This window comes from Salvelinus alpinus, chromosome 8 (assembly GCF_045679555.1).
Source record: "Salvelinus alpinus chromosome 8, SLU_Salpinus.1, whole genome shotgun sequence".
Taxonomy (NCBI): Eukaryota; Metazoa; Chordata; class Actinopteri; order Salmoniformes; family Salmonidae; genus Salvelinus; species Salvelinus alpinus.
This window is the reverse complement of record NC_092093.1, coordinates 65280728-65306925: the sequence shown is the minus strand read 5'-3', so window position 1 is coordinate 65306925 and position 26198 is coordinate 65280728. Positions and strand designations below refer to the sequence as shown.

Here is a 26198-nt window from a genome sequence, read left to right as displayed (position 1 = left end):
GTGTCAATAGTTGATGGGATTACTCAGATCAAGGAGGCTCCATATCAGCGTTTCCCAAACTAGGGGCTTGGTTCATAAAACCGGGGTTACGTCAGTAACCTCCCGTGGCCGCCAGAGGTGGTTGTAATAAACAGAGGTTTCTGTTTTCTTCCTACAAATGTGTCTATCTTTTGAACAGTTTAAGCTACAAAATATTATGACCCCATCACTAAGAGATAAGACTCTCAGGTACACGTATGTCTGTTTCCCTCTACAATGTCCACAAGCCACACAGGACTCATTAGAACAGTGGACAAGACCAGGCACTAAACCCAACTGAGGGAAAAAAGAACATCACTAGGTTTCCATCCAATTGTGACAGATTTATGCAAATTTCTAAAATCTACATAATAACAATATGCACATTTTCCCACCAGAGATGTTTCCATCAAATTTACTTGTTGTGAATAAACATCTGTGTGTGATGACGTAGTGGACATAAAAATACATTTTGCAGTTAAATTCCCATGTACCGAATACAAGTTAAAAGGGTTCCATCCATCATTTTAACTGTGCTAATGGCAGAGAATCGAACATGGCGGAGACTCGCACTTGAGCCTTTTACTTTCAGTTTTGGTCCACTAGCTTCAAAAAGCTGTAAAAAGCTGTGGTGCTGCCAGCGATGGTTTGGGTCTCACTGTGTGTCCCTTACAGATGGTTAATCATAGCCTACAATATTCAGTGCATGTTTTCTCATATAAACTGAAACTGAGCAAACAGTGCACCAACCAGGAAATGACCGAACGATTTCTACATTGCCCGCTTGACCCGATTTCCACTAGATAGCATAGCCACAAAGTCAGATGCCGGTCCGGCGGGATAAATCAATAGGGGAATATCACAGCCAATCACAACACTTACGGGTAAGTAATACTGTGAAAGACTATCATTCCACTATTACTGCAGATATATTATGGACATTTTCTGAAATTACAATGCAAAAATTATATACAAAAATCCTGTGTAGCACCTTTAACCATCTGTAAGGGACACACAGTGAGACCCAAACCATCGCTGGCAGCCCCGCAGCCGCATTGTGAATTCACATGGAATTGTATTACTTTTTCGAACGTAATGCCAATAAAAATGGCAGTTTAAACGTTAAGAAAATGTTTCTGTTTGTCACATCCCTACTCACAACACACCTATCCCAGATATATAGGTGATTCTTACCTCCGTTATCGGTCCTCTTGAGGGCGCCGTCTTTGTGGGGGCAAAGCTCACATCTCTGCAGAGAGAGAAACAGGAGGGAGGGAGACATGGGCAATTAGCAAAACTCTTTATCATGCAGATATATACTATAGTATAGGCTCTGCATCTGTCCTCGTGCTCCTAGACCTTAGTGCTGCTTTTGATACCATCGATCACACATTCTTTTGGAGAGATTGGAAACCCAAATTGGTCTACACGGACAAGTTCTGGCCTGGTTTAGATCTTATCTGTCGGAAAGATATCAGTTTGTCTGTGTGAATGGTTTGTCCTCTGACAAATCAACTGTAAATTTCGGTGTTCCTCAAGGTTCCATTTTAGGACCACTATTGCTTTCACTATATATTTGACCTCTCGGGGATGTCAATCGAAAACATAAATGTTAACTTTCACTGCTATGCGGATGACACACAGCTGTACATTTCAATGAAACATGGTGAAGCCCCAAAATTGCCCTCGCTGGAAGCCTGTGTTTCAGACATAAGCAAACGTTCTACTTTTAAACTCGGACAAAACAGAGATGCTTGTTCTAGGTCCCAAGAAACAAAGAGATCTTCTGTTGAATCTGACAATTAATCTTGATGGTTGTACAGTCGTCTCAAATAAAACTGTGAAGGACCTCGGCGTTACTCTGGACCCTGATCTCCTTTTCAAGGACAGCTTTTTTCCATTTACATAACATTGCAAAAAGCAGAAATTTTCTGTCCAAAAATGATGCAGAAAACGTAGTCCATGCTTTTGTTACTTCTAGGTTAGACTACTGCAATGCTCTACTTTCCGGCTACACGGATACAGCACTAAATAAACTTCAGTTAGTGCTAAATACGGCTGCTAGAATCCTGACTAGAACCAAAAAATTTGATCATATTACTCCAGTGCTAGCATTCCTACACTGGCTTCCTGTTAAGGCAAGGGCTGATTTCAAGGTTTTACTGCTAACCTACAAAGCATTACATGGGCTTGCTCCTACCTATCTTTCTGATTTGGTCCTGCAGTACATACCTACACGTACGCTACGGTCACAAGACGCAGGCCTCCTAATTGTCCCTAGAATTTCTAAGCAAACAGCTGGAGGCAGGGCTTTCTCTTATAGAGCTCTATTTTTATGGAATGGTCTGCCTACCCATGTGAGAGATGTAGACTCGGTCTCAACCTTAAAGTCTTTATTGAAGACTCATCTCTTCAGTAGGTCCTATGATTGAGTGTAGTCTGGCCCAGGAGTGTGAAGGTGAGCGGAAAGGCACTGGAGCAACAAACCGCCCTTGCTGTCTATGCCTGTCCGGTTCCCCTCTCTCCACTGGGATTCTCTGCCTCTTATCCCTCTAGTGGTGTGGGGCTGTGCTTTGGCAAAGTGGGTGGGGTTATATCCTGCCTGTTTGGCCCTGTCTGGGGGTATCATCGGATGGGGCCACAGTGTCTCCTGACCCCTCCTGTCTCAGCCTCCAGTATTTATGCTGCAGTAGGTTATGTGTCGGGGGGCTAGGGTCAGTCTGTTATATCTGGAGTATTTCTCCTGTCTTATCTGGTGTCCTGTGTGAATTTCAGTATGCTCTCTCTAATTCTCTCTTTCTCTCGGAGGACCTGAGCCCTAGGACCATGCCTCAGGACTATCTGGCATGATGACTCCTTGTTGTCCCCAGTCCACCTGGCCGTGCTGCTGCTCCAGTTTCAACTGTTCTGCCTGCGGCTATGGAACCCTGACCTGTTCACTGTGATTATTATTTGACCATGCTGGTCATTTATGAACATTTGAACATCTTGGCCATGTTCTGTTATAATCTCCACCCGGCACAGCCAGAAGAGGACTGGCCACCCCTCATAGCCTGGTTCCTCTCTAGGTTTCTTCCTAGGTTTTGGCCTTTCTAGGGAGTTTTTCCAAGCCACCGTGCTTCAACACCTGCATTGCTTGCTGTTTGGGGTTTAGGCTGGGTTTCTGTACAGCACTGATATATCAGCTGATGTAAGGGCTATATCAATACATTTGATTTAGATACACTTGCAAGCATGTACCCTAATCTCTTTCTAACACACACTTTTGGGTAATCAGTGATCCAACACTTATCAAATAAGTGTAAGTGGGTTCCACCCCATAGCATAGGAAGGGAGGGCCTAGTTGGCTTCAAGCCTCAGCTTTTCCTACAGTACAAACATACTGCTGCCCAAGACTGCTTCCCTTTCCTGTGTGTCTGTGTCCGTGTGCGTGTGTTTTTATCTCTCCAGTCGTGACAATTTCACACCCGTTACTCCACCCCTCCCACAGGATGCATGCCATCCCTCAACATCCCTGCCAGTTTTCATCCACAAAATATCATAAGAGACTATGACACCACTGTTTAACCATTTCTACAGCCAGGATGAGAAATACTCTGGGGTGTTTCTTAGGCATGTCTGTTGCTTCCACGGACATGACCGACTCTGTCACTGTAATATTAACCAATGTTCTACTTGTTTTTTGGGGATTGGTTAATACAAGCACCACATGGTAGTCTTTACTGCCAGGTAGTAGAGCTGGGCGATATGGACAAACATCCATATCACCATATATCACCATAAATTGCCTGAATTAATGTGATAACAAATAGCATAAGTTTAAGTTCATAATATGTTTAAGTTCAAACCTCACATATCTCTAGTATAGGCTACTTACTGCAATGAATGACATATGCAAAATGCCTGCGATAAGTGATCAGTATGGTCGGTAACAATCGTTTTTGGTTTACTGTCCCAGCTCTACCAGGTAGTTGCCAATTGTGTTGAATTCTTTGAAGTGCCAGAGAGTACCTATTTATACCACATCATTTCCTATAAAGTACCAGCTTAATACTAGTGGAAGCTCTATCATAAAATACAGTGCTGAGAATGCATTGTTGATATTCTATTGATCAGACTCACCACTCTGGCTGCTCTCTCCTGAGATTCACACTTCCTGCAGAACCAGGGTCCAGTGGGCACCTGCACGATGCCATAGCACGCTGCAGAGAGAACACAGTTATTAACCACAATATCCTCTCTCACACTAGGGCTGCAAAATATGGGCAAAATAAAAATGTACGCGATTTTTTTTAACCAAATATTGTCATTTAGAGTAGAGGTCGACCGATTAATCGGAATGGCCGATTAATTAGGGTCGGTTTCAAGTTTTCATAACAATCGGAAATCTGTATATATATTTTTTTACACCTTTATTTAACTAGGCAAGTCAGTTAAGAACACATTCTTATTTTCAATGACGGCCTAGGAACGGTGGGTTAACTGCCTTGTTCAGAAGCAGAACGACAGATTTTTACCTTGTCCGCTCAGGGATTCAATCTTGCAACCTTATGGTTAACTAGTCCAACGCTCTAACCACCTGCCTCACGAGTAGCCCGCCTGTTACGCGAATGCAGTAAGAAGCCAAGGTAAGTTGCTAGCTAGCATTAAACTTATCTTATAAAAAACAATCAATCAATCATAATCACTAGTTATAACTACACATGGTTGATGATATTACTAGTTTATCTAGCGTGTCCTGCGTTGCATATAATCGATGCGGTGCGCATTCGCGAAAAAGGACTGCCGTTGCTCCAACGTGTACCTAACCATAAACATCAATGCCTTTCTTAAAATCAATACACAGAAGTATATATTTTTAAACCTGCATATTTAGCTAAAAGAAATCCAGGTTAGCAGGCAATATTAACCAGGTGAAATTGTGTCACTTCTCTTGCGTTCATTGCACGCAGAGTCAGGGTATATGCAACAGTTTGGGCCGCCTGGCTCATTGCGAACTAATTTGCCAGAATTTTACATAACTATGACATAACATTGAAGGTTGTGCAATGTAACAGGAATATTTAGACTTATGGATGCCACCCGTTGGATAAAATACGGAACGGTTCCGTATTTCACTGAAAGAATAAACGTCTTGTTTGAGATGATAGTTTCCGGATTTGACCATATTAATGACCTATGGCTCGTATTTCTGTGTATTATGTTATAATTAAGTCTATGATCTGATAGAGCAGTCTGACTGAGCGATGGTAGGCACCAGCAGGCTCGTAAGCATTCATTCAAACAGCACTTTCGTGCGTTTGGCCAGCAGCTCTTCGCAATGTTTCAAGCATTGCGCTGTTTGACTTCAAGCCTATCAACTCCCGAGATTAGGCTGGTGTAACCGATGTGAAATGGCTAGCTAGTTAGCAGGGTGTGCGCTAATAGCATTTCAAACGTCACTCGCTCTGATACTTGGAGTAGTTGTTCCCTTGCTCTGCATGGGTAACGCTGCTTCGAGGGTGGCTGTTGTCGATGTGTTCCTGGTTCCAGCCCAGGTAGGAGCGAGGAGAGGGATGGAAGCTATACTGTTACACTGGCAATACTAAAGTGCCTATAAGAACATCCAATAGTCAAAGGTATATGTAATACAAAACGTATAGGGAGAAATAGTCCTATAATTCCTATAATAACTACAACCTAGAACTTCATACCTGGGAATATTGAAGACTCATGTTAAAAGGAACCACCAGCTTTCAGATGTTCTCATGTTCTGAGCAAGGAACTTAAACGTTAGCTTTCTTACATGGCACATATTGCACTTTTACTTTCTTCTCCAACACTTTGTTTTTGCATTATTTAAACCAAATTGAACATGTTTCATTATTTATTTGAGGCTAAATTGATTTTATTTACGTATTATATTAAGTTAAAATAAGTGTTCATTCAGTATTGTTGTAATTGTCATTATTACAAATACATTATATATATATACAGTGGGGAGAACAAGTATTTGATACACTGCCGATTTTGCAGGTTTTCCTACTTACAAAGCATGTAGAGGTCTGTAATTTTTATCATAGGTACACTTCAACTATGAGAGACGGAATCTAAAACAAAAATCCAGAAAATCACATTGTATGATTTTTAAGTAATTAATTTGCATTTTATTGCATGACATAAGTATTTGATACATCAGAAAAGCAGAACTTAATATTTGGTACAGAAACCTTTGTTTGCAATTACAGAGATCATACGTTTCCTGTAGTTCTTGACTAGGTTTGCACACACTGCAGCAGGGATTTTGGCCCACTCCTCCCTACAGATCTTCTCCAGATCCTTCAGGTTTCGGGGCTGTCGCTGGGCAATACGGACTTTCAGCTCCCTCCAAAGATTTTCTATTGGGTTCAGGTCTGGAGACTGGCTAGGCCACTCCAGGACCTTGAGATGCTTCTTACGGAGCACCTCCTTAGTTGCCATGGCTGTGTGCTTCGTGTCGTTGTCATGCTGGAAGACCCAGCCACGACCCATCTTCAATGCTCTTACTGAGGGAAGGAGGTTGTTGGCCAAGATCTCGCGATACATGGCCCCATCCATCCTCCCCTCAATACGGTGCAGTCGTCCTGTCCCCTTTGCAGAAAAGCATCCCCAAAGAATGATGTTTCCACCTCCATGCTTCACGGTTGGGATGGTGTTCTTGGGGTTGTACTCATACTTCTTCTTCCTCCAAACACGGCGAGTGGAGTTAGACCAAAAAGCTCTATTTTTGTCTCATCAGACCACATGACCTTCTCCCATTCCTCCTCTGGATCATCCAGATGGTCATTGGCAAACTTCAGACAGGCCTGGACATGCACTGGCTTAAGCAGGGGGACCTTGCGTGCGCTGCAGGATTTTAATCCATGACGGCGTAGTGTGTTACTAATGGTTTTCTTTGAGACTGTGGTCCCAGCTCTCTTCAGGTCATTGACCAGGTCCTGCCGTGTAGTTCTGGGCTGATCCCTCACCTTCCTCATGATCATTGATGCCCCACGAGGTGAAATCTTGCATGGAGCCCCAGACCGAGGGTGATTGACCGTCATCTTGAACTTCTTCCATTTTCTAATAATTGCGCCAACAGTTGTTTCCTTCTCACCAAGCTGCTTGCCTATTGTCCTGTAGCCCATCCCAGCCTTGTGCAGGTCTACAATTTTATCCCTGATGTCCTTACACAGCTCTCTGGTCTTGGCCATTGTGGAGAGGTTGGAATCTGTTTGATTGTGTGTGGACAGGTGTCTTTTATACAGGTAACGAGTTCAAACAGGTGCAGTTAATACAGGTAATGAGTGGAGAACAGGAGGGCTTCTTAAAGAAAAACTAACAGGTCTGTGAGAGCCGGAATTCTTACTGGTTGGTAGGTGATCAAATACTTATGTCATGCAATAAAATGCAAATTAATTATTTAAAAATCATACAATGTGATTTTCTGGATTTTTGTTTTAGATTCCGTCTCTCACAGCTGAAGTGTACCTATGATAAAAATTACAGACCTCTACATGCTTTGTAAGTAGGAAAACCTGCAAAATCGGCAGTGTATCAAATACTTGTTCTCCCCACTGTATATATTTTTTTTTTAATAGTCCGATTAATCGGTATGGGCATTTTTTTGGTCCTCCAATAATCGGTATCGGTATTAAAAATCATAATCGGTCGACCTCTAATTTAAAGCATTTATTTGCAGAAAATGACAACTGGTCAAAATAACAAAAAAATATGCATTGTTGTCAGATCTCGAATAATGCAAAAAAAATAAGTTCATATTGATTTTTAAACAACACAATATGAATGTTTTAACTTAGGAAGAGTTCAGAAATCAATATTTGGTGGAATAACCCTAATTTTCAATCACAGGTTTCATGCGTCTTTGCATGCTTTCCACCAGACTATCACATTGATGTTGGGTGACTTTATGCCACTATGGGGCAAAAATTCAAGCAGCTCGGCTTTGTTTGATCGCTTGTGACCACCTATAACTGATTTAGTGTTGTTTACACTGTTCCAAACAGGCAGAAAAATGATACTGTAAAGTAAAAGCACCTGTTTGTCACATATGCACGCAGCTCTTGCTCACATATCCTACTTTTTCTTGATCTCCTTCTTATTATGATGATCATCGTTATAATAATAAGTAATGTTGTTATCATTAGTAGCCTTGTATTACTTGTAGGCCTAAGAGCACATCCTGTTAAGTCTTATACTCTAACTTACTTGGGCCTATATTTCAATATGTATCAATGATTAATTTGTTCATGACATCAAACTGCATACGAGACATTCATGCTTTGAAATGCAACCAAGCATTTGTTTTAAAATTAAATAACAAAGAGAGCATTGAATAATTTCATGAGGCAATAAACCGCAAATGAATGCATGCATGCAACTATTTTTGGTCAGCTGTAATAAAGGCTTCATATACATTTTTTGTTGTTGTTAGATCAGACTCTCTGGTACACTTATTTATTTAGTGTTGTTTACACTCTTCCAAAAGGTCAGAAAAAGTTATAATATTGTAATTTAACAGCAACAGTTAGGCACACATAATACTCACACAACGCTTGCTCCTATAACTTCCTTTTTCTTGATCTCCAGTAGTTTCCACAACTAAGTCAAATATCTTCCACGATCTGACTTCCCCTTTCCCTCCTGAGCAACCAGTAAACATCTGCCCAGTTCGAGTTTCTTTTTCACATCCTCTGCATCCATTTTGCTGTCACGTGTTACTGTGTTTGGAGCTTGTTATAACCAATTTATTGATGTGATTATGATATGCTATAGGTCAAGCCCTATTGGTCACATGCATGGTATGCTTACATGTTTCACATAAAGAGAGCAAGGGTTGAGGGAATAGGGAATGTTTTCCCTAAACAAATGAGGGACTCCAGTAACAGAACTGTTCAGTCAGAAAGAAGTAACAAACTAAATGGCTGAAATGGTGTTGCAGCTTCAGCACCAATAAACACTGTGTGAGCAATAAACACTTGCTGTGCAGGGGTGGATTTTTGCAGCAGTAGGGAGTAGAGCGAGACAACGTGTGCTAGTCACACAGGGACTCGCTGCATTTAAAAAAAAAAAAAAAAGTGTGACCATCAGGCTAATTCTCGAGTCATGTGTGTCTTAATTATTTAATCAAACAATGTGCTTAAAGTATCTGACAAGCTCAGTGCATATGTAGTTTATTTTATTCAAACACATAGGGTGTGTGTCTATATATGGAAAAATAAGTTAAAACAGAACAGGACGACTCTCAGGTCGACCAAGATTTTTTTGGTCGGGGACAGCTCTAATCAACAGAAATAATCCACTGATAATAAAAAGGGTAGCGTTGTCTATTGTTGTAGACAGAGGGGTCAGTGAATTGTACAACCGTGTCACAATGTGTTGGTTAGCTACAGATTACATTTAGACTCCCGAGTGGCACAGCAGTGTAAGGCACTGTATTTCATTGCAAGAGGCGTCACTACAGTCCCCGGTCCTAATCCAGGCTGTATCACACCCCGTCGTGATTGGGAGTCCCATAGGGCGGCGCACAATTGGCCTAGCATCGTCCAGGTTTGGCTGTCATTGTAAATAAGAATTTGTTCTTAACTGACTTGCCTAGTTAAATAAAGGTTAAATTAAAAATGTCAATAATTTTGACCCAATTAATTCACATTTAAAACGAATGGGTGGGTGTGTATTTAATAACAAGGGTCTAAAGCATGTACAAATAGGTGTGTTAGTTGTATGGGTATGAGGCCAGATATTCAATTCACCAGAATTATGACAACTAAGAAACGAAGCATGACAATGATCACGACTTTCTCTCTCACAAAGCAAAAATCACCAGTATTGACTGGATACCAGAGTCAGTAAGCCTAGTTCTGATTGTGACTTTGTCAACAGAATCTGAGTACCACTGACATTGTTGTTTGGATCTGTGAAAACATCTGTCTTGTTTGGGTTTAGTGTGTTGCAGACAATCTTAAGCTAGCTACACAGCCTGGTTCCTTCTGTATAACAACTTAGCTAGTTCCCTAACCGCGTGGCACTATTGTTTACAAAACTTATCTCGCAATATATTGGGCAAATATGATTTAGTAGTTGGCTATCATCACGGAAATAGTGTGGTAATGTGTATCAGTGGGTAAGACCTTGTAGCCAACATGTTTGCTAAATTCTACAAATTGTATAGCCAGGATAACATTACAGCCAATGTTGACAACTGCAGAAATGTTGGTTACTTTAGCCAACTCCATACCTACTAGACAGGAAGGCTAGCTAGGTAGCGTAGGTATGGAGTTGGCTAAAGTAACAAATGTCTGTAGTTGTCAAGATAGGCTGTAATGTTTTCTTGGCTATACAACTCGTAGAAATTAAATAACATGTTAGCTACTTTATCTTAACCAATGATTAACATTACCACACTATACGCACGCACAACTGTCGATTGAATAGAACTAACGTTAGCTAACTAACAATATAACCTTGGCTATTGGCTAGCTGAATAGTTCGCTAGCTAGCTCATAGCAAAAATAGCTAGAGTAGGGCAGGATTCATTACGGAAATCGTTTAAAAACCAAACCGAAGCAAACATAGAAAACGACCATTCCTACTGGACAAACGCAGGTAGAACACTCCCCGTTTCGTTCCGTTTGCTTCCATTTTTGAGATTATTTTGCAACAGAATCAACGTAATGAATACACCCCAGCTAACGTTGATAGCTAGCCAGCTTCATTGCAGACGATCAACCGCGATAGCTAGCCTTAGCTAGTAACGTTAGTTATCGGATGTTAGTCAAGCAAATTTCATGTTACATGCATTTTACTTTATTCGGTGTTTACCTTGATGGACTGCAACATTGCAGCCGTGACCGTCACAGTAGACGAGAGGGTTTTCTGCCCAGCCTCTCTCGTCTGAGCACACGCAGCAACCTCCAATCATCTCCTTCATATTATTTGCCAAAAATTCGTTGTCCGCTGCCAGGCACAGCTCGCCGGAGACCATCTACGGAGAAAGTGAACATGCGAAGACAACAAAGATGAGCCTAAACCTTTGCAGAAGATCCTCATCTACCCACTGTGACAACGCTTTTGGTCTCACTTGGCCGAAATGTCATGTTTTAGTCGTGTTTACAATCCGTTTCGACACCGTATTTTTTCCACTTCAGCGAAGGCTACACACAGCGCGAGCGAGAAGAAGCGGCCGGTCGGAAAGTGGAAGTGCGTAATCACGAATGGCCAGTGACAGCGCAGGAAGGGTGGATGTGATTGGCTCAAAGAGTGTTGCCAGTTTGCGTGGCGCCATTTTGACTCCACATGGCCTTTTAAAACGAATGTGTTTGCTTTGGAAACTTTTGTAACACTAGCTACTGCCATGCGTGGTTTTTACAAATGGTGAATTGCGATTGGCAGCATTGTATCCACCAAATACCAACATGAGGTATTTAAAAATATGCATTATGCATACCTTATCATAACAAAAACACGTATGACGATTTCTCCATTGTTTGTAGGCTATTGTTGTAATTTAAGATTTTTTAAAATAGCATAAAGATGTAGCCAAGGCCTATAGTTTAAAACCATGTTTAGAAAACCTAGACATACTTTTGCTCTCAAAGAATATAATGTGATTCATTGAGCACTAAGACACTGTAGGTCAACTTCTATTTGCATATGAATGTTTCATGGTGAATTGCATGATGCATGCATGGTCCAGGTTTTTTGTTGGTTGCAAACACTATTAGCCTATACACATCTGACAGTCTGCCCACTGCCTTTACATTAGGCCTGAATAAAACATAAGTGTTTGTTTGTGTCACTGTCATTGCCTTTCCAATTCGGCCTATATATCATCCCCGTGTGTGTGTGTGCGTGCGTGTGTGCGTGCGTGTGTGTGTTGCAAAATGGATTAAGGAATAGGCACCGTGAGGGAGAAATGTATGTGGAATTACTCGGGGGTTAGAATGAGTGGGGTAATTGTATACAGTCAAATCTGCTCTCAAACATTACTGCTTGATTCTTAAATTAGAGAAAAACATGGAAGGCCTACATAAACCATGAATGGAGCTGAAATAATATGTTTACATGTGTATTTTTGTCTTTAACTCTTGGAAGACTCTATAGTCAAATTATGAGCTAAAATAATCCCAAATAATCTATTAACTGTTTTTTAACAGAACTGGGCATGTCAAATCAATATATATATATATTTTTTTTTAATTTTAATTAAATGTTCAACTCAATAAATTACTTCCACTTTACTACACACTTGAAATGTAAAAGCACACTTTTTAAACAAAATTGCATTACACTTTTGTTTTAAACGTTGTAATGACATAATCTTGGTTGAATCAATCAGAGAAACTGCACTGTGCATGGATATATTATGCTTGCATCACCGTCCGCGAGCCCTCAGAAGTCTCCCGCTCCCTCCCGGTTTAGTTTCCAGAGAAACGTAATGACTTGCCAATAATGCGGGAGAGCACACGAGCGTCTTCCGTGTAATATGGAGAGCGAGAGGTCCCCGGGAGTGGGCTCCCTATTGTTGGCTTTAATTTCAAATTGCTCAAATGCTCCAGTCCACACTGGGCTCCGCACAAAACGGGGAAAGGGGAAGAGGGGAGAAAAAGGGAAAAAAGTGAATTGTGTGTGGCAGGGGAAAACCTATTAGAGTTGGCGAGAACAAAGGAAGGCGAGGGGGCAGCTGTCGGAGGGTTGGAGGCTACTGAAACACTGAAATAGCAAATTATTTTTACAACTTGCACTTGATTAAGTCTAAGTCTTCCCGTACATGTGCTCTCTTCGTGCTCAGAGAGAAGAGGGTCCATGCATTGGTGAGAGGAAATTACTTCTGCGCTGCTTCCTATTACAATTCAGTGCCCCTATAACAGGTTTACTAATGGAAACTATATAGCGAGGTTATCTATTGGCTTAATTTTAATGACGCACACTGCTGGCACAGGGGTCAGTGTCAAATATATATGCTGTTTTGTAGAAAACTATAATATAGCCAACACATATAACATATAGACCTATAACAAACATATGCCTATTCTGTTATTGGGTCTATGTTTGTTATTGGCCTATATGCGATTTTGCACAAAATAGTAGGCTAACCTTGCATGCACACATGAAATTAAGATTTGTAATTTCTTAGGCCTATAGGTTAATACATGGCACAACATCGCAGTTAATTTTGGTAATGAGCCTATATACAGTTCAAGAACTTCAGTAGCCTATATTTAATTAAACCGTGAAAATCCTCAATATTTTAAATTCCAAACTTGGAAGTAGGCTATAATTTTTTACAAGTATTTTAAAATGTATTTGATAAAATAGCCTACTGAACTGTAATGTATTTTTGTATCAACATCACATTTTACCATGTAAAATGTTTTTGGGAGTTCCACACCTCATGTGACTTGTTATTGTTTGTTGTGGTTAGTGTTTGAGACATGGGGGTGAGCTTCATGTTTAACCCTGACATGACAGATTTTATCTCCACTGATGTAGTACACTGTAACTGTTAAAGAGAGACATTTGGAAAGAGAGACATTTCTACATCTGACCAACTTTCCCAAATATGTTTTCTGTCATGCAGTGCAATGCTTCTTATGACTCGGATCCAAATTCATCCAAAGGCTGAAAAACTATTGTGGTTGATATCTTGGATTTGCTCTCAGATGTTATATATTTCAAGGTAAGGTTTTGCACATGTTTAGAATATAATTTATGATGTATTGTATTTGTCAGGGTCTCGGTAACATAGCAGAAACAGTTCTGCTGACTCCAAACTTCTGCCCCTGTGAAATGCAACCCTTTTAAAACGAGAAAAACCAAAAACGAATTTACCCCATTCACATTTCCAAAACAATGTATTAAAAAAAGAATGTTCTCTTTTTTTACACACCATATCATTATATATTGTCTTTGTCTTTACACAACCCTTTTGAATCGCTTGTCACGTTCCATTAACTGTAGGCTACGTCTATAGGCCTATGCTCAATGATTGGGCAAATGGTTGAAAATACTAAGAAATGTTCAATGTTGTGTGAATGAAATTGTGAAATGAGTAAATAATAAATATGTCTGGTAGGCAACTTTCAACGTTCATTTTAATCGGTTGGGCAGCGTTTCAAAGCCAAGATGGGTCTTCCTCAGTTTACCCTCTAGTCCAGCATCTGGGTGTTTTTATGAATGTGCATACCATCCCACCATCTACCATTTATTGTATTAAATATGGCCTCCTCAGCACCTCCCAGTTTGTTGGCTACCACTTCAGACAAATGATGGCCAACGGTATCTGGCAGTCAGTCCTCTGTTCAGTTGAGAGACTGCTTATTAACACGGGCAGAGACCATAGGCTACATTAAACCAACATGACACTGTATGACTGTCCTGTTCCATACGACACTCATGGTGATGGCGGTTGTCTTGCATGCAGCCTGGAGGCCTAAGGGCCGTTGGGATTAAGTGGGAAAACTGCAGAGTAAAGACCTATATATAGAAGGCATGATGGTGGAATACGAAGGAACAGGTTTTCAAAACAAATTGTGTAATCTCTGAACTCTAAAAAATAAAATACATCGCATAGGCTACCTGTATAATTATGAAAATGTATATGAAATATATAACAACCAACATAAATAAATACATTTTTGTCTAAATTTCGACCAAATAATTAGCCTATTTATTTTACCTTCTGTCGTATGTTAAATGTCTTACAATTATTTCCCATACAGGCAACATTTTAAATCTTTCACACTTGACTGTTCATGTCGGAAATCCTCTCCAGTTCAGAACTAGAACAAAACTGTGAATGGGACATCGGGTCTATGGGGAGACTGAACCAGATAACGTGGAGGGTAAACCAGGTTGGGGGGTGAGAAACTATAGGTGTAAAAGATTGGTTAAGACCAGCCTTCATCAAACCAAATTCAGACAGCCAAATCGGCCTTGTTGTGTATGATGAACATTGACGCTCGATCAACACCTTTAATAATTGATGTTCAGATCATGGATGGAGGGGTAATGATAAACTCCTCCTTCCCTCACTCACTCACTCACACACACACACACACATACACACACACACACACACACACACACACACACACAAACACACACACACACACACACACACACACACAACCTTGTTCGTTAACAAAAAAGGCCACTAAATAAATTGGATCTTATTTGTGTATCGATTGTTAGGCTGCAATATCTAACATCATATGAAGCTGTGGCGTATGGCTTTTCTGACAGAGATAAGTGGAAAACGTATGGTCAACTAATTACAAAGCTTTTATAAATGCATCATTTTATTTTTTACTCGAGTACCTTCTATTTTGATCTATTGTTTGCATTATTGTTCGCCTCGCCTCCATAGGTGGCTGTTGTTCATTATGAGTAGCTTGTTGACAAATATATGATTTATCAAAATGGTTTTATACTGTCTGCACTCATTTTTTTCAATAATTAAACAACACAATAATTATGCAACGACACACACACACGCATACACACCAACTCAAAGTTCTAGTTCTATATCGCACGGACCTGAGGATAAGCTGACGCATGGCATGGCTTCAGTGCCTCATTCAGTCATCTGTCTGTTGGTTCTAACAATAAGCCAAACGTATAATTACACGGTATGTAATGAGTAATTAGAGAGCTGGGCCAGAGAGTCTTCACAGCCCTGTGTAGTCTGAGATATATGGCATGTTGATACTCCTGGAAGGCACATGTTAGCCAGCTTTTAGTTAGCCTCTGCTTGGTGATCAAACCAAAATCAAATCAAATGTTATTTGTCACATGATTCCTAAACAATAGGTGTAGACTAACAGTGAAATGCTTACTACAATATGCATTGCGATGACCATCTATCTCCCTCTCTCTCTTTCTCTCTCTGTCTCTCTCAATTCAATTCAATTCATGGGGCTTTATTGGAATGGGAAACATATGTTAACATTGCTAAAGCAAGTGAAGTAAATAATATACAAAAGTGAAATAAACAATTAAATTGAACAGTAAACATTACACTCACAGAAGTTCCAAAAGAATAAAGACATTACAAATGTAATAGTATGTATATATACAGTGTTGTAACGATGTGCAAATGGTTAAAGTACAAAATGGAAAATAAATAAACATTAATATGGGTTGTATTTACAATGGTGTTTGTTCTTCACTGGTTGCCCTTTTCTTGTGGCAACAGGTCACAAATCTTGCTGCTGTGACGGCACACTGTGGTATTTCACCCAGTAGATATGGGAGTTTATCAAAATTGGGTTTGTTTTCGAATTCTTTGTGGATCTGTGTAATCTGAGGGAAATATGTGTCTCTAATATGGTCATACATTTGGTAGGAGGTTAGGAAGTGCAGCTCAGTTCCCACCTCATTTTGTTGGCAGTGTGCACATAGCCTGTCTTCTCTTGAGAGCCAGGTCTGCCTACGGCAGCCTTTCTCAATAGCAAGGCTATGCTCACTGAGTCTGTACATAGTCAAAGCTTTCCTTAAGTTTGGGTCAGTCACAGTGGTCAGGTATTCTGCCACTGTGTACTCTCTGTTTAGGGCCAAATAGCATTCTAGTTTGCTCAGTTTTTTTATTAATTCTTTCCAATGTGTCAAGTAATTATCTTTTTTTTCTTCTCATGATTTGGTTGGGTCTAATTGTGTTGCTGTTCTGGGGCTCTGTGGGGTCTGTTTGTGTTTGTGAACAGAGCCCCAGGACCAGCTTGCTTAGGGGACTCTTCTCCAGGTTCATCTCTCTGTAGGTGATGGCTTTGTTATGGAAGGTTTGGGGGATCGCTTCCTTTTAGGTAGTTGTAGAATTTAACGTCTCTTTTCTGGATTTTGATCATTAGCGGGTATCGGCCTAATTCTGCTCTGAATGCATTATTTGGTGTTTTACATTGTAGACTGAGGATATTTTTGTTGAATTCTGTATGCAGAGTCTCAATTTGGTGTTTGTCCCATTTTGTGAATTCTTGGTTGGTAAGCAGACCCCAGACCTCACAACCATAAAGGGCAATGGGTTCTATAACTGATTCAAGTATTTTTAGCCAGATCCTAATTGGTATGTCGAATTCGATGTTCCTTTTGATGGCATAGAAGGCCCTTCTTGCCTTGTCTCTCAGATCGTTCACAGCTTTGTGGAAGTTACCTGTGATGCTGATGTTTATACCAAGGTTTTTGTGTGCTATAGGGCAACATTGTCTAGATGTAATTTGCATTTGTGGTCCTGGCGGCTGGACCTTTTTTGGAACACCATTATTTTGGTCTTACTGAGATTTACTGTCAGGGCCCAGGTCTGGCAGAATCTGTGCAGAATATATAGGTGCTGCTGTAGGCCATCTTTGGTTGGTGACAGAAGCACCAGATCATCAGCAAACAGTAGACATTTGACTTCAGATTCTAGTAGGGTGAGGCCGGATGCTGCACACTGTTCTACTGCCATCGCCAATTCGTTGATATTTTACATTTACATTTTAGTCATTTAGCAGACTCTCTTATCCAGAGCGACTTACAGTAGAGTGCATACATTTTATTACATTTTTACATACTGAGACAAGGATATCCCTACCGGCCAAGAGCAGAAGCTCTTATCCAGAGCGACTTACAGTAGAGTGCATACATTTTATAACATTTATTTTTTATTTTTTTATTTTTTTCAACATATAAATGTTGAAGAGGGTGGGGCTTACGCTGCACCCCTGTCTCACTCCACGGCCCTATGGGAAAAAATGTGTGTGTTTTTTGCCTATTTTAACTGCACACTTGTTGTTTGTGTACATGGATTTTATAATGTCAACACCACTTTCCATCAATTTGTAAAGCAGACCCTCATACCAAATTGAGTCAACGTTTTTTTTTTAACTCAACAAAGCATGACAAGACTTTGCCTTTGTTTGGGTTTGTTTGTCAATTAGGGTGTGCAGGGTGAATACGTGGTCTGGCGTATGATCATTTGGTAAAAAGCCTATTTGATATTTGCTCAGTACATTATTTTCACTGAGGAAATGTACAAGTCTGCTGTTAATGATAATGCACAGGATTTTCCCAAGGTTGCTGTTGACGCATATCCCACGGTAGTTATTGGGGTCAAATTTGTCTCCACTTTTGTGGATTGGGGTGATCAGTCCTTGGTTCCAAAATATTGGAGAAGATGCCAGAGCTAAGGATGATGTTAAAGAGTTAGTTGGGTTGGAGGGGTTTTATTTTGTCCAGAAGTTCATTCAAGGCAATTAGAGAATCCAGTGGGTTCTGGTAGTCTTTAATAGTTGATTCGAAAATTTGTATTTGATCATGTATATGTTTTTGCTGTTTGTTCTTTGTTATTGAGCCAACAAGATTGGAGAAGTGATTTACCTATACATCTCCATTTTGGATAGATAATTATTTGTGTTGTTTGTTTAGTGTTTTCCAAATTTCCCAGAAGTGGTTAGAGTCTATGGATTATTCAATTACATTGAGCTGATTTCTGACGTGCTGTTCCTTCTTCTTCTGTAGTGTATTTCTGTGTTGTTTTAGGGATTCACCATAGTGAAGGTGTAGACTCAGGTTTTCTGGGTCTCTGTGTTTTTGGTTGGACAGGTTTCTCAATTTCTTTTTTAGGTTTTTGCATTCTTCATCAAACCATTTGTCATTGTTGTTCATTTTCTTCTGTTTCCTATTTGAATTTTTTTGATTTAATAGGGAAGCTGAGAGGTCAAATATACTGTTAAGATTTTATACTGCCAAGTTTACACCTTCACTAGTACAATGGAATGTTTTGTCCAGGAAGTTGTCTAAAAGGGATTGAATGTGTTGTTGCCTAATTGTTTTTTGGTAGGTTTCCACACTACATTCCTTCCATCTATAGCATTTCTTAATATTACTCAGTTCCTTTGGCTTTGATGCCTCATGATTGAGCATTGCTCTGTTCAAGTAGACTGTGATTTTGCTGTAATCTGATAGGGGTGTCAGTGGAATGACTGTGAATGCTCTGAGAGACTCTGGGTTGAGGTCAGTGATAAAGTAGTCAACAGTACTACAGCCAAGAGATGAGCTATAGGTGTACCTACCATAAGAGTCCCCTCGAAGCCTACCATTGACTATGTACATACCCAGCGTGCGCCATAGCTGCAGGAGTTGTGACCTGTTTTTGGTTTGTTATGTTGTCATAGTTTTGCCTAGGGGGGCATATGGGGTAGGGAATGCTGTCTCTCTCTCTCAATTCCATTCAAGGGGCTTTATTGGCATGGGAAACATATGTTAACATTGCCAAAGCAAGTGAAGTAGATAATATACAAAAGTGAAATAAACAATAAAATGAACAGTAAACATTACACTCACTCTCTCTCTCAGCTAAGGAAGTACCTAAGAGAGAAGAGAGCTGCATTTTCCTTTCTTTTCAGGAGGGAGGGGAGAGGAGACTGTGGGACAGTGGGGGAGGGCCATAACACTCCATGAATGAGATTGGGTGCATTTGCTCTTACACCCTCCACAACTGTTAAATTTATGAATCTGGATTACCAGAATGGTCTAACAAGTAGCCTTGCTATCTCCATATTTAGCTTTTTTATACTTTTTCTCAAATCATAGTTGACATATAGCTACAGTAGACTACAGTAGGACTATTTGCATTGTAGGACTATTTACATTGACCCCCCCCCCCATTTTTAGCTGCTGCTACTCTCTGTTTATTATCTGTGCATAGCCACTTTACCTCTACCTACATGTACATATTATGTAAATGACCTTGACTAACCTGTACCACCGCACATTGACTCTGTACTGGTACCCCCTGTACATAGCCTGGTTACTGTTATTTTATTGTTGCTCTTTAATTATTTATTATTGCAGTTTTTTTTACTTCAGTTTAATTTAGTAGATACTTTCTTAACACTTATTTTTCTTAAGACTGAATTGTTGGTTAAGGGCTTGTAAGTAAACATTTCACTGTAAGGTCTACTACACCTGTTGTATTCGGCGCATGTGACACATACAATTTGATTTGATTTGAAAATAAACACTACCAGGCCGGTCCTGCCACTCTGCAGCCGGCATCGGTGTGTCTCAGCTTCGTCGGAGTGGAAGGGGGACGTCCCTATACAACCTCAGGCCTGGAGGGTTAGTTAATGGGTTGCACAATAGAGCTATACACCATCCATAGGCTACACACAGCATATTTCCTAATTCTAAGATCCATTGGCGTCCTTATGAATTATTTATTGGTACGTTGATAGGTAACACATCGCTAGACTACAGGCTATATCCCTGTCCATAAAATAGACAGTGTTCATTTATTGTGCTGTGATTTGTGATATGTTTTAGATTTGAAAGAATGTTGAAATTTGACAGACGAATAGCCTATTGCACACGAATATTGTTGGTCATCAAAAATTGATGCACCAATTCTTTGATTGAAATGTTGTTGTTTTTAATTGAGGATTAATGTAGTACAATTATTATTCAAAAATGTTGATGAAATAATCATGCTGAAATTAAAACTATGTTACCCCTCCACTGTCAATTAAATAAAGTAGCTTGTAATGTAGGCTATATTAAATGATTGTATAAAACTAGGCCTATATTAAATTACATTTCACATCAATTAAATTATTGATTTAAATAAAAGCAGCCTATAATAAATAGCATGACGGGGCTATTAAGCTGGTAGAGATTGTATAGTGGTAAATTAATTGAGCTATGAAGTAAAGACTAAGTTGCAAGCTACATGTTGAGCTTCCCCTAAAAACATGAGAAAGTAAAATGCATGACATGCACGCGAAATGATGTGTAATATACACGAAAAATCATTTTGTGTGGTGTGTGTGTGAAATAAGCCTCCGTCCAAAACATGTGGCATTCACGAAAGGTCAAGGGAATGGGTCGTGTGCTTAGATCTGACAATAAATCACATTCTCCACATCTACTGGAGCAGTGGTGATGCGTCAGACACTACTGTGGCAACATCCTGCATACCTATTGGACATAGGCCTACATCCTCTCCTCCCTGGTGCCCCCCCCCCCCCCAGCCACAACACGCTCACACTTCGGGCTCAGATTGCATGTAAAATCGCATTCTTAGGGGGGATCCGACCAAGATAATTTATTTGTTTTGGCATGGCTCTTGAATTTGTGCCGTAAAAAGCCTATCTACAAGTGCCTCGACCAAGTGTATCCATAAAACTCAATGCAAAACAATTTACTTGTGGCAGGGTGGGGAAAGGGACACGTTTAATAAAATGCACACTATGAGTTGGATGTTAGAGAAGCAAGTTGGTTTCAAGGGTTAAGGTTTTGGGATTTCAGAGTTTGGGTAGAGTGAAGCACTTTCAGAGCAACGGGTTTTCTTTCTACCAGCATTGCTTTTTAAGAAATCAACCGAAACACGAACGGGAGTTATTCAGCTATTTAATCACGGTTGACAGATATCCGTTTTGTGGTGTGGTTTTCCCACATGGGAAACACGCGCACTCACATACACCTAATATAATAGCTACACCACAGGTTTTAAAGTCGTGTGCCTCAACATTTCCACGTGGGCATATTTTGTTAAAATAACTGCATTTACGTTCGTAATGGGAGGCCGATTCATGTTGTTTAATGCTCAAATATTCTACTGGCTGTTCGGAACATAGGCCTGTATTTTTTTCTTCGTATTCACTTCACAAGTCTCTCAAATAGACTATACCTGCGTGCAACCACATCCTGTAGGCTATAAAGGCCAAGAAAAGGCTTTAGAAGTGTAAACGAGAGGGAAACATTACTCTTGTTCTTTGTTCTTTGTTCTGCATCGTTTTCCGAGAAAAGCGCGGACGTGTGTGAGTGCGTGCGCATGTGTGTGTGAATGACTAAGTGTGTGTGTGTGTCCTCTTACCTTCCACTCGCTCTAATCCGCCAATCTCCTCCATCTGCGCAGCCATGTCTTCGCCAAAAGCACACGTGCACATTACAACAAACATATCTATCCGCCCGAGTGATGAATGTGCGCCCCGGGAAAGGCAGGAGGCTAGTCTGACAGTCGGGTCTCTGGTCGCGGTATTCCCCCGGTATTATCGAGCTTCCATGCAGCTCGCTGATGTGCAGCACGCTAATGTGCCGCTCTGGGGCGTGAGTCATCTGCAGTCCACCGGCCTGACCGGCTGAGCTCAGAGGGAGAGAAGAGAAGAGAGGGACCGAGGGGGCTCCTCTCACAATGGGCCGGAGAAACGCAGGCAACAGTAGCCACAACTTCTGAATAGCCTGTAGCAGCTGATGGGAATATCGATGTTAAATAGGCTACAGAACTGCAACACAAAACGAAAGAGCAGCCCAAACGTTTAGCCTATATAAGCAAACAAAGTGTAATGGGTAAACAAATGCGAGGTTAAAAAATTTCGACCTTAAAACGCTATCCAGAGCAAGAAAATACCGAGCTGCAATAGGGAGGTTCATATAGAGCGCAGGGGAATAGCACGTACCATGAACAAATACTCAATATACATTTTTGGGTTTCAAATAAAATATATATATTTTTTTGTATTTTGATTCATTCTTTAAGGCTGTATAAAATGCTGGCCTGTATAAAAAAAGATGCGCTGTAGGCTTCCCCATACCCTGAAATTACACAAATGAAATTCACAGTAGGCCTAATGTACCTTGTTAAACACAATAATGATTCGAGGGTCTTTAGCCTACAATATCAGTGAAATTAGGCTATGGGTTGTAGACTATTGGTTTGGTAACGTGTTAAATACAAAACATTCAGTCTACATTGTCACATTTTTTAATTGCCCTTTGGGTTGATCCGATGGGGCACATGCGTCTTTTCTGCATCATCACATCATTTAAATATCTGTAGCACGACAAAAAAATACCTTATTTTTACGCGTTATTGATTAGTTCAGGGAACGTCAATTTAATAAATTCTTGGAGAATGGATCGATGAGTAGGGGCCTACAAATCATCGTGTCAATTTCTGCATAATTTTTGATAGCCCTATACATGATTCCCCCTGACCCTGTGAACGTGTCACTTTACGTAATTATTATTGTTTTATTCATAACAGGATCGTTAACCTATGACAGCAAACATTTGTGTTATAAGGGCTAAAAACGTTCAGTGTCCAATCAGACTAGATTTATTCTGTTGGCCTGTAAACTCCGTGATTTGCTATGCCGACATTCCCTCAACCCGACAACAGACAGGCCTTATATTTCTGTCTGTCTGCTAACTTCTTCAGGGCGAGAGACTTCAGACAATATTCCGAACAGAACAGTGATGACATCTGTATAAAGTATTGATGAAACTATGAACGTTGTTATGTCTGCAAGGCGAGATCAAACCATATGTTTTATCTGCAGCGTAGCCATAGTGCGGGTAAATGCATAGAACGTCCATCCAAACATTCTCCAGCCCGGCTATCTTTGGCTCTCTGTGGCCGGGCAGAGCTGGAGAGGTCGAGCCGTAATCCCCACGGATCAGGCCTCAGGGTGGAGCTCAGCTAACAGAGGACCCTTCTCCTTTGTCCATCCGAAGGCAAAACAATTATCCACACACACCTCAAAAGCTATAGAATACTTTATGCATGATAACTCGGTTCACTGAAGATGGTACAATTGGGAAAAGTCATGATGTGAGCTGGGTTGGGTTAAAGTTGTCAAAGTTGTCCCCACCACACACACACACACACACACACACACACACACACACACAGGCAACGAGGTGAAAGACCAAGTATCTCATGCATATTGTGCCTTCCTCCTTGCCTACTTAGTACATATACTTACCACGTATATACGCTACACACACAATTCAGGTGGAACCGAAAACCTCCTAATGACGGTGCGTACAGTTCAGCATCGATAGTAATATCAGGCCATTTGGTCTCCCGACTCTGCGGCCTGCTGACACCGCTCAGCTCTCGATCTCAGCAGGGAGGCCGGCAGGCTACAGGCCGGGATGTGCTTCCACTTGTACCTGGCCCTGGATCACAGGCTGCTAAGTAAACACACGTAAATGAATGTGCAATAGTGGTTTAGAAGCGCCTAAAGACTTGATGATAATATATGGCCCGTAGAACCGGCTGTGTAGGACTGAAGCTGAGTAATACAAAAAATGAGTCAGGAAGTTGTGTATTTCTTTCTGTGGAGGTGAGACTGGAGTTCTTATGTCGGTAATATGAGTCATCCGTTGAATAGGGTAAATCATCACAATTACAACAACCACTTCGTTGACATTATAGCCTATAATAATATAACAATAACAAAGAAATAGGCTAAATAAACAAACAAAGAAAACACTCCCAATATAGCCTACTTTTCACAAATAGTCGAAGTACATTGTAGCTCCTTAGTGGAAAAGCACCAACTAACAATGCGTTCTTTATATTGTTATGGAATTAAACTGCAAGGACAGGATGTAGAATTCCAAAGTTCTCCCCTCTCTCTAACGCCCCCTCGCCCCTTTCCTTACCTCCTTCCCTCGCCACAATCCTCTGCAACTTTACATTTAAAAAAAATTAACCTTTATCTAACTAGGCAAGTCACACAAGAACACATTCTTATATACAATGACGGCCTACCCCGGACGACTCTGGGCCAATTGTGCGCCGGCCTATGGGACTCCCTATCACAGCCGGATGTGATACAGCCTGGATTCGAACCAGGGATTGTAGTGACGCCTCTTGCACTGAGATGCAGTGCCTTAGACCGCTGCGCCACTCGGGAGTATTGGGTTACTTTTGGTGAAGTATTTATAGGCAAAGATTATATAGCCTATACCTATGTCATGCCTCACTATGGTTATTCTAACCCGCGACTATGTACCTCAGAAACAGTTCCCATGATTGGCATGTTCTCTTTTCTTTAATTTCACAATTCAACGAGTCCGTATAGCGCCATCGCCGGTCATTTCTCCAGATCATCTGCGGGCTCACTGAGAGCTGCAGCTTGGCAGGGAAGCCTATACCGTAAATTTATAAATAAATAAATAAAACCAAGGGAAATATACTTGTACAGGTTAAACCGTCATCATTAATGATCATATATATCTCCTATGCATGCTTGTTGTCTCACACGAACACACACAACAACAACAACAATTAACAACCCATTACGGGCCTCTTTACATTAGGAGCAGGGTGCAGTTGAGTGATGATATGGCACAGTGTGACATTTCTCCTCTCAGCTTCACCCCGCTCTGCTCTCAGAATATCAACCCATTATCAACATGTGCATGATAGAGCCTTAAACTGTGTGTGTGTGTGTTTTACCAAAATACATACTGATATGCCTATGTTCAATAGGCCTATAATAAACCTGATATTAATTATTATCACGTTTGCAGAAGAGGCCTTGGGGAAAAGCAACTCTGAGCGTGCACTTTTACAGCAAGTGAAAGCAAGAGCTTTTCCCAGACTAATCGTCCGTCACGTTGCTCATGTTTTTATCGTGGTGGACCAGGGAACAGCAGACTCCGTGGCTGAGATAGAAATAGCATATCTATCGGTTTAGAATAGGACCGCGAGAAAGACTGACCAATAATACCGAGGTGAACGGCAATGCACGCTGACCCAATGTCTCTCCAAGCCTGAAAAGATACAAATACACCTTATGGAACAACGCGGACTGTGAAGAGATACACCCACGCTATGGGGATCCTTAATAAATACAAAATGTAAGAGGAGGGCACACAGACACACACACACACACATTGACCATTCACCAAGTTTGCAACCTAAATGCATTCAACAAAATGTAGAATGGTATCGAAAACGAATCAAATATAATAATCAAATATAACAAAATGGTGTATGTAGGGCTATGTTTGTATTAATTCTGAAATAATAAGCCGCCCATGCATATGTGTCGCTATGCGTAAAGGTTTGGCTAAATCGTCGTTAGAATGAGATCTCCTTTCACCCTTGAAATTCACAAAATAACTAAAAAAGCTCATGTTTAAGATTAATTTCCTCGAGTACCCCGACATAACTCTAAATTTGGGAGTTCAAACAGCGTTATACTCAGGTGAAAAATGTAAATCTCTTTGTCTGAGTCCATTTGAAAGAAGGTTACAACAAACCTTCACAATAGAATTAGCAAGGGGGTTACAGATTGACGGACGTCTGAATTCAACCATGGGAATTATATGGCATCTATTGGCCTATATTTCTTTGAAATGATATTTGTGCTCTCAATAATCCCACGTTGTTTGAC

General features: G+C 40.6%; 1 protein-coding gene across 6 annotated transcripts in view; it reads right to left on the bottom strand.

Annotated features, from left to right (window-relative positions):
* mllt10 (MLLT10 histone lysine methyltransferase DOT1L cofactor) overlaps positions 1-22244 on the bottom strand; it is an 84187-nt gene extending 61943 nt beyond the window's left edge. The window contains exons 1-4 of one of the 6 annotated variants that reach the window (XM_071414732.1): positions 21881-22244; positions 10858-11020; positions 4141-4220; positions 1213-1267 (exon numbers count right to left, since the gene is read on the bottom strand). In XM_071414732.1, the coding sequence (XP_071270833.1) occupies positions 1213-1267; positions 4141-4220; positions 10858-11020 (298 nt within the window). In that variant the 5' untranslated portion in view covers positions 21881-22244. Of the gene's footprint in view, positions 1-1212; positions 1268-4140; positions 4221-10857; positions 11849-21880 lie in introns of those variants that run through there. The other 5 variants (XM_071414736.1, XM_071414735.1, XM_071414738.1 and 2 more) reach the window with 5 other exon arrangements.
* Positions 22245-26198: the final 3954 nt, after the last annotated feature.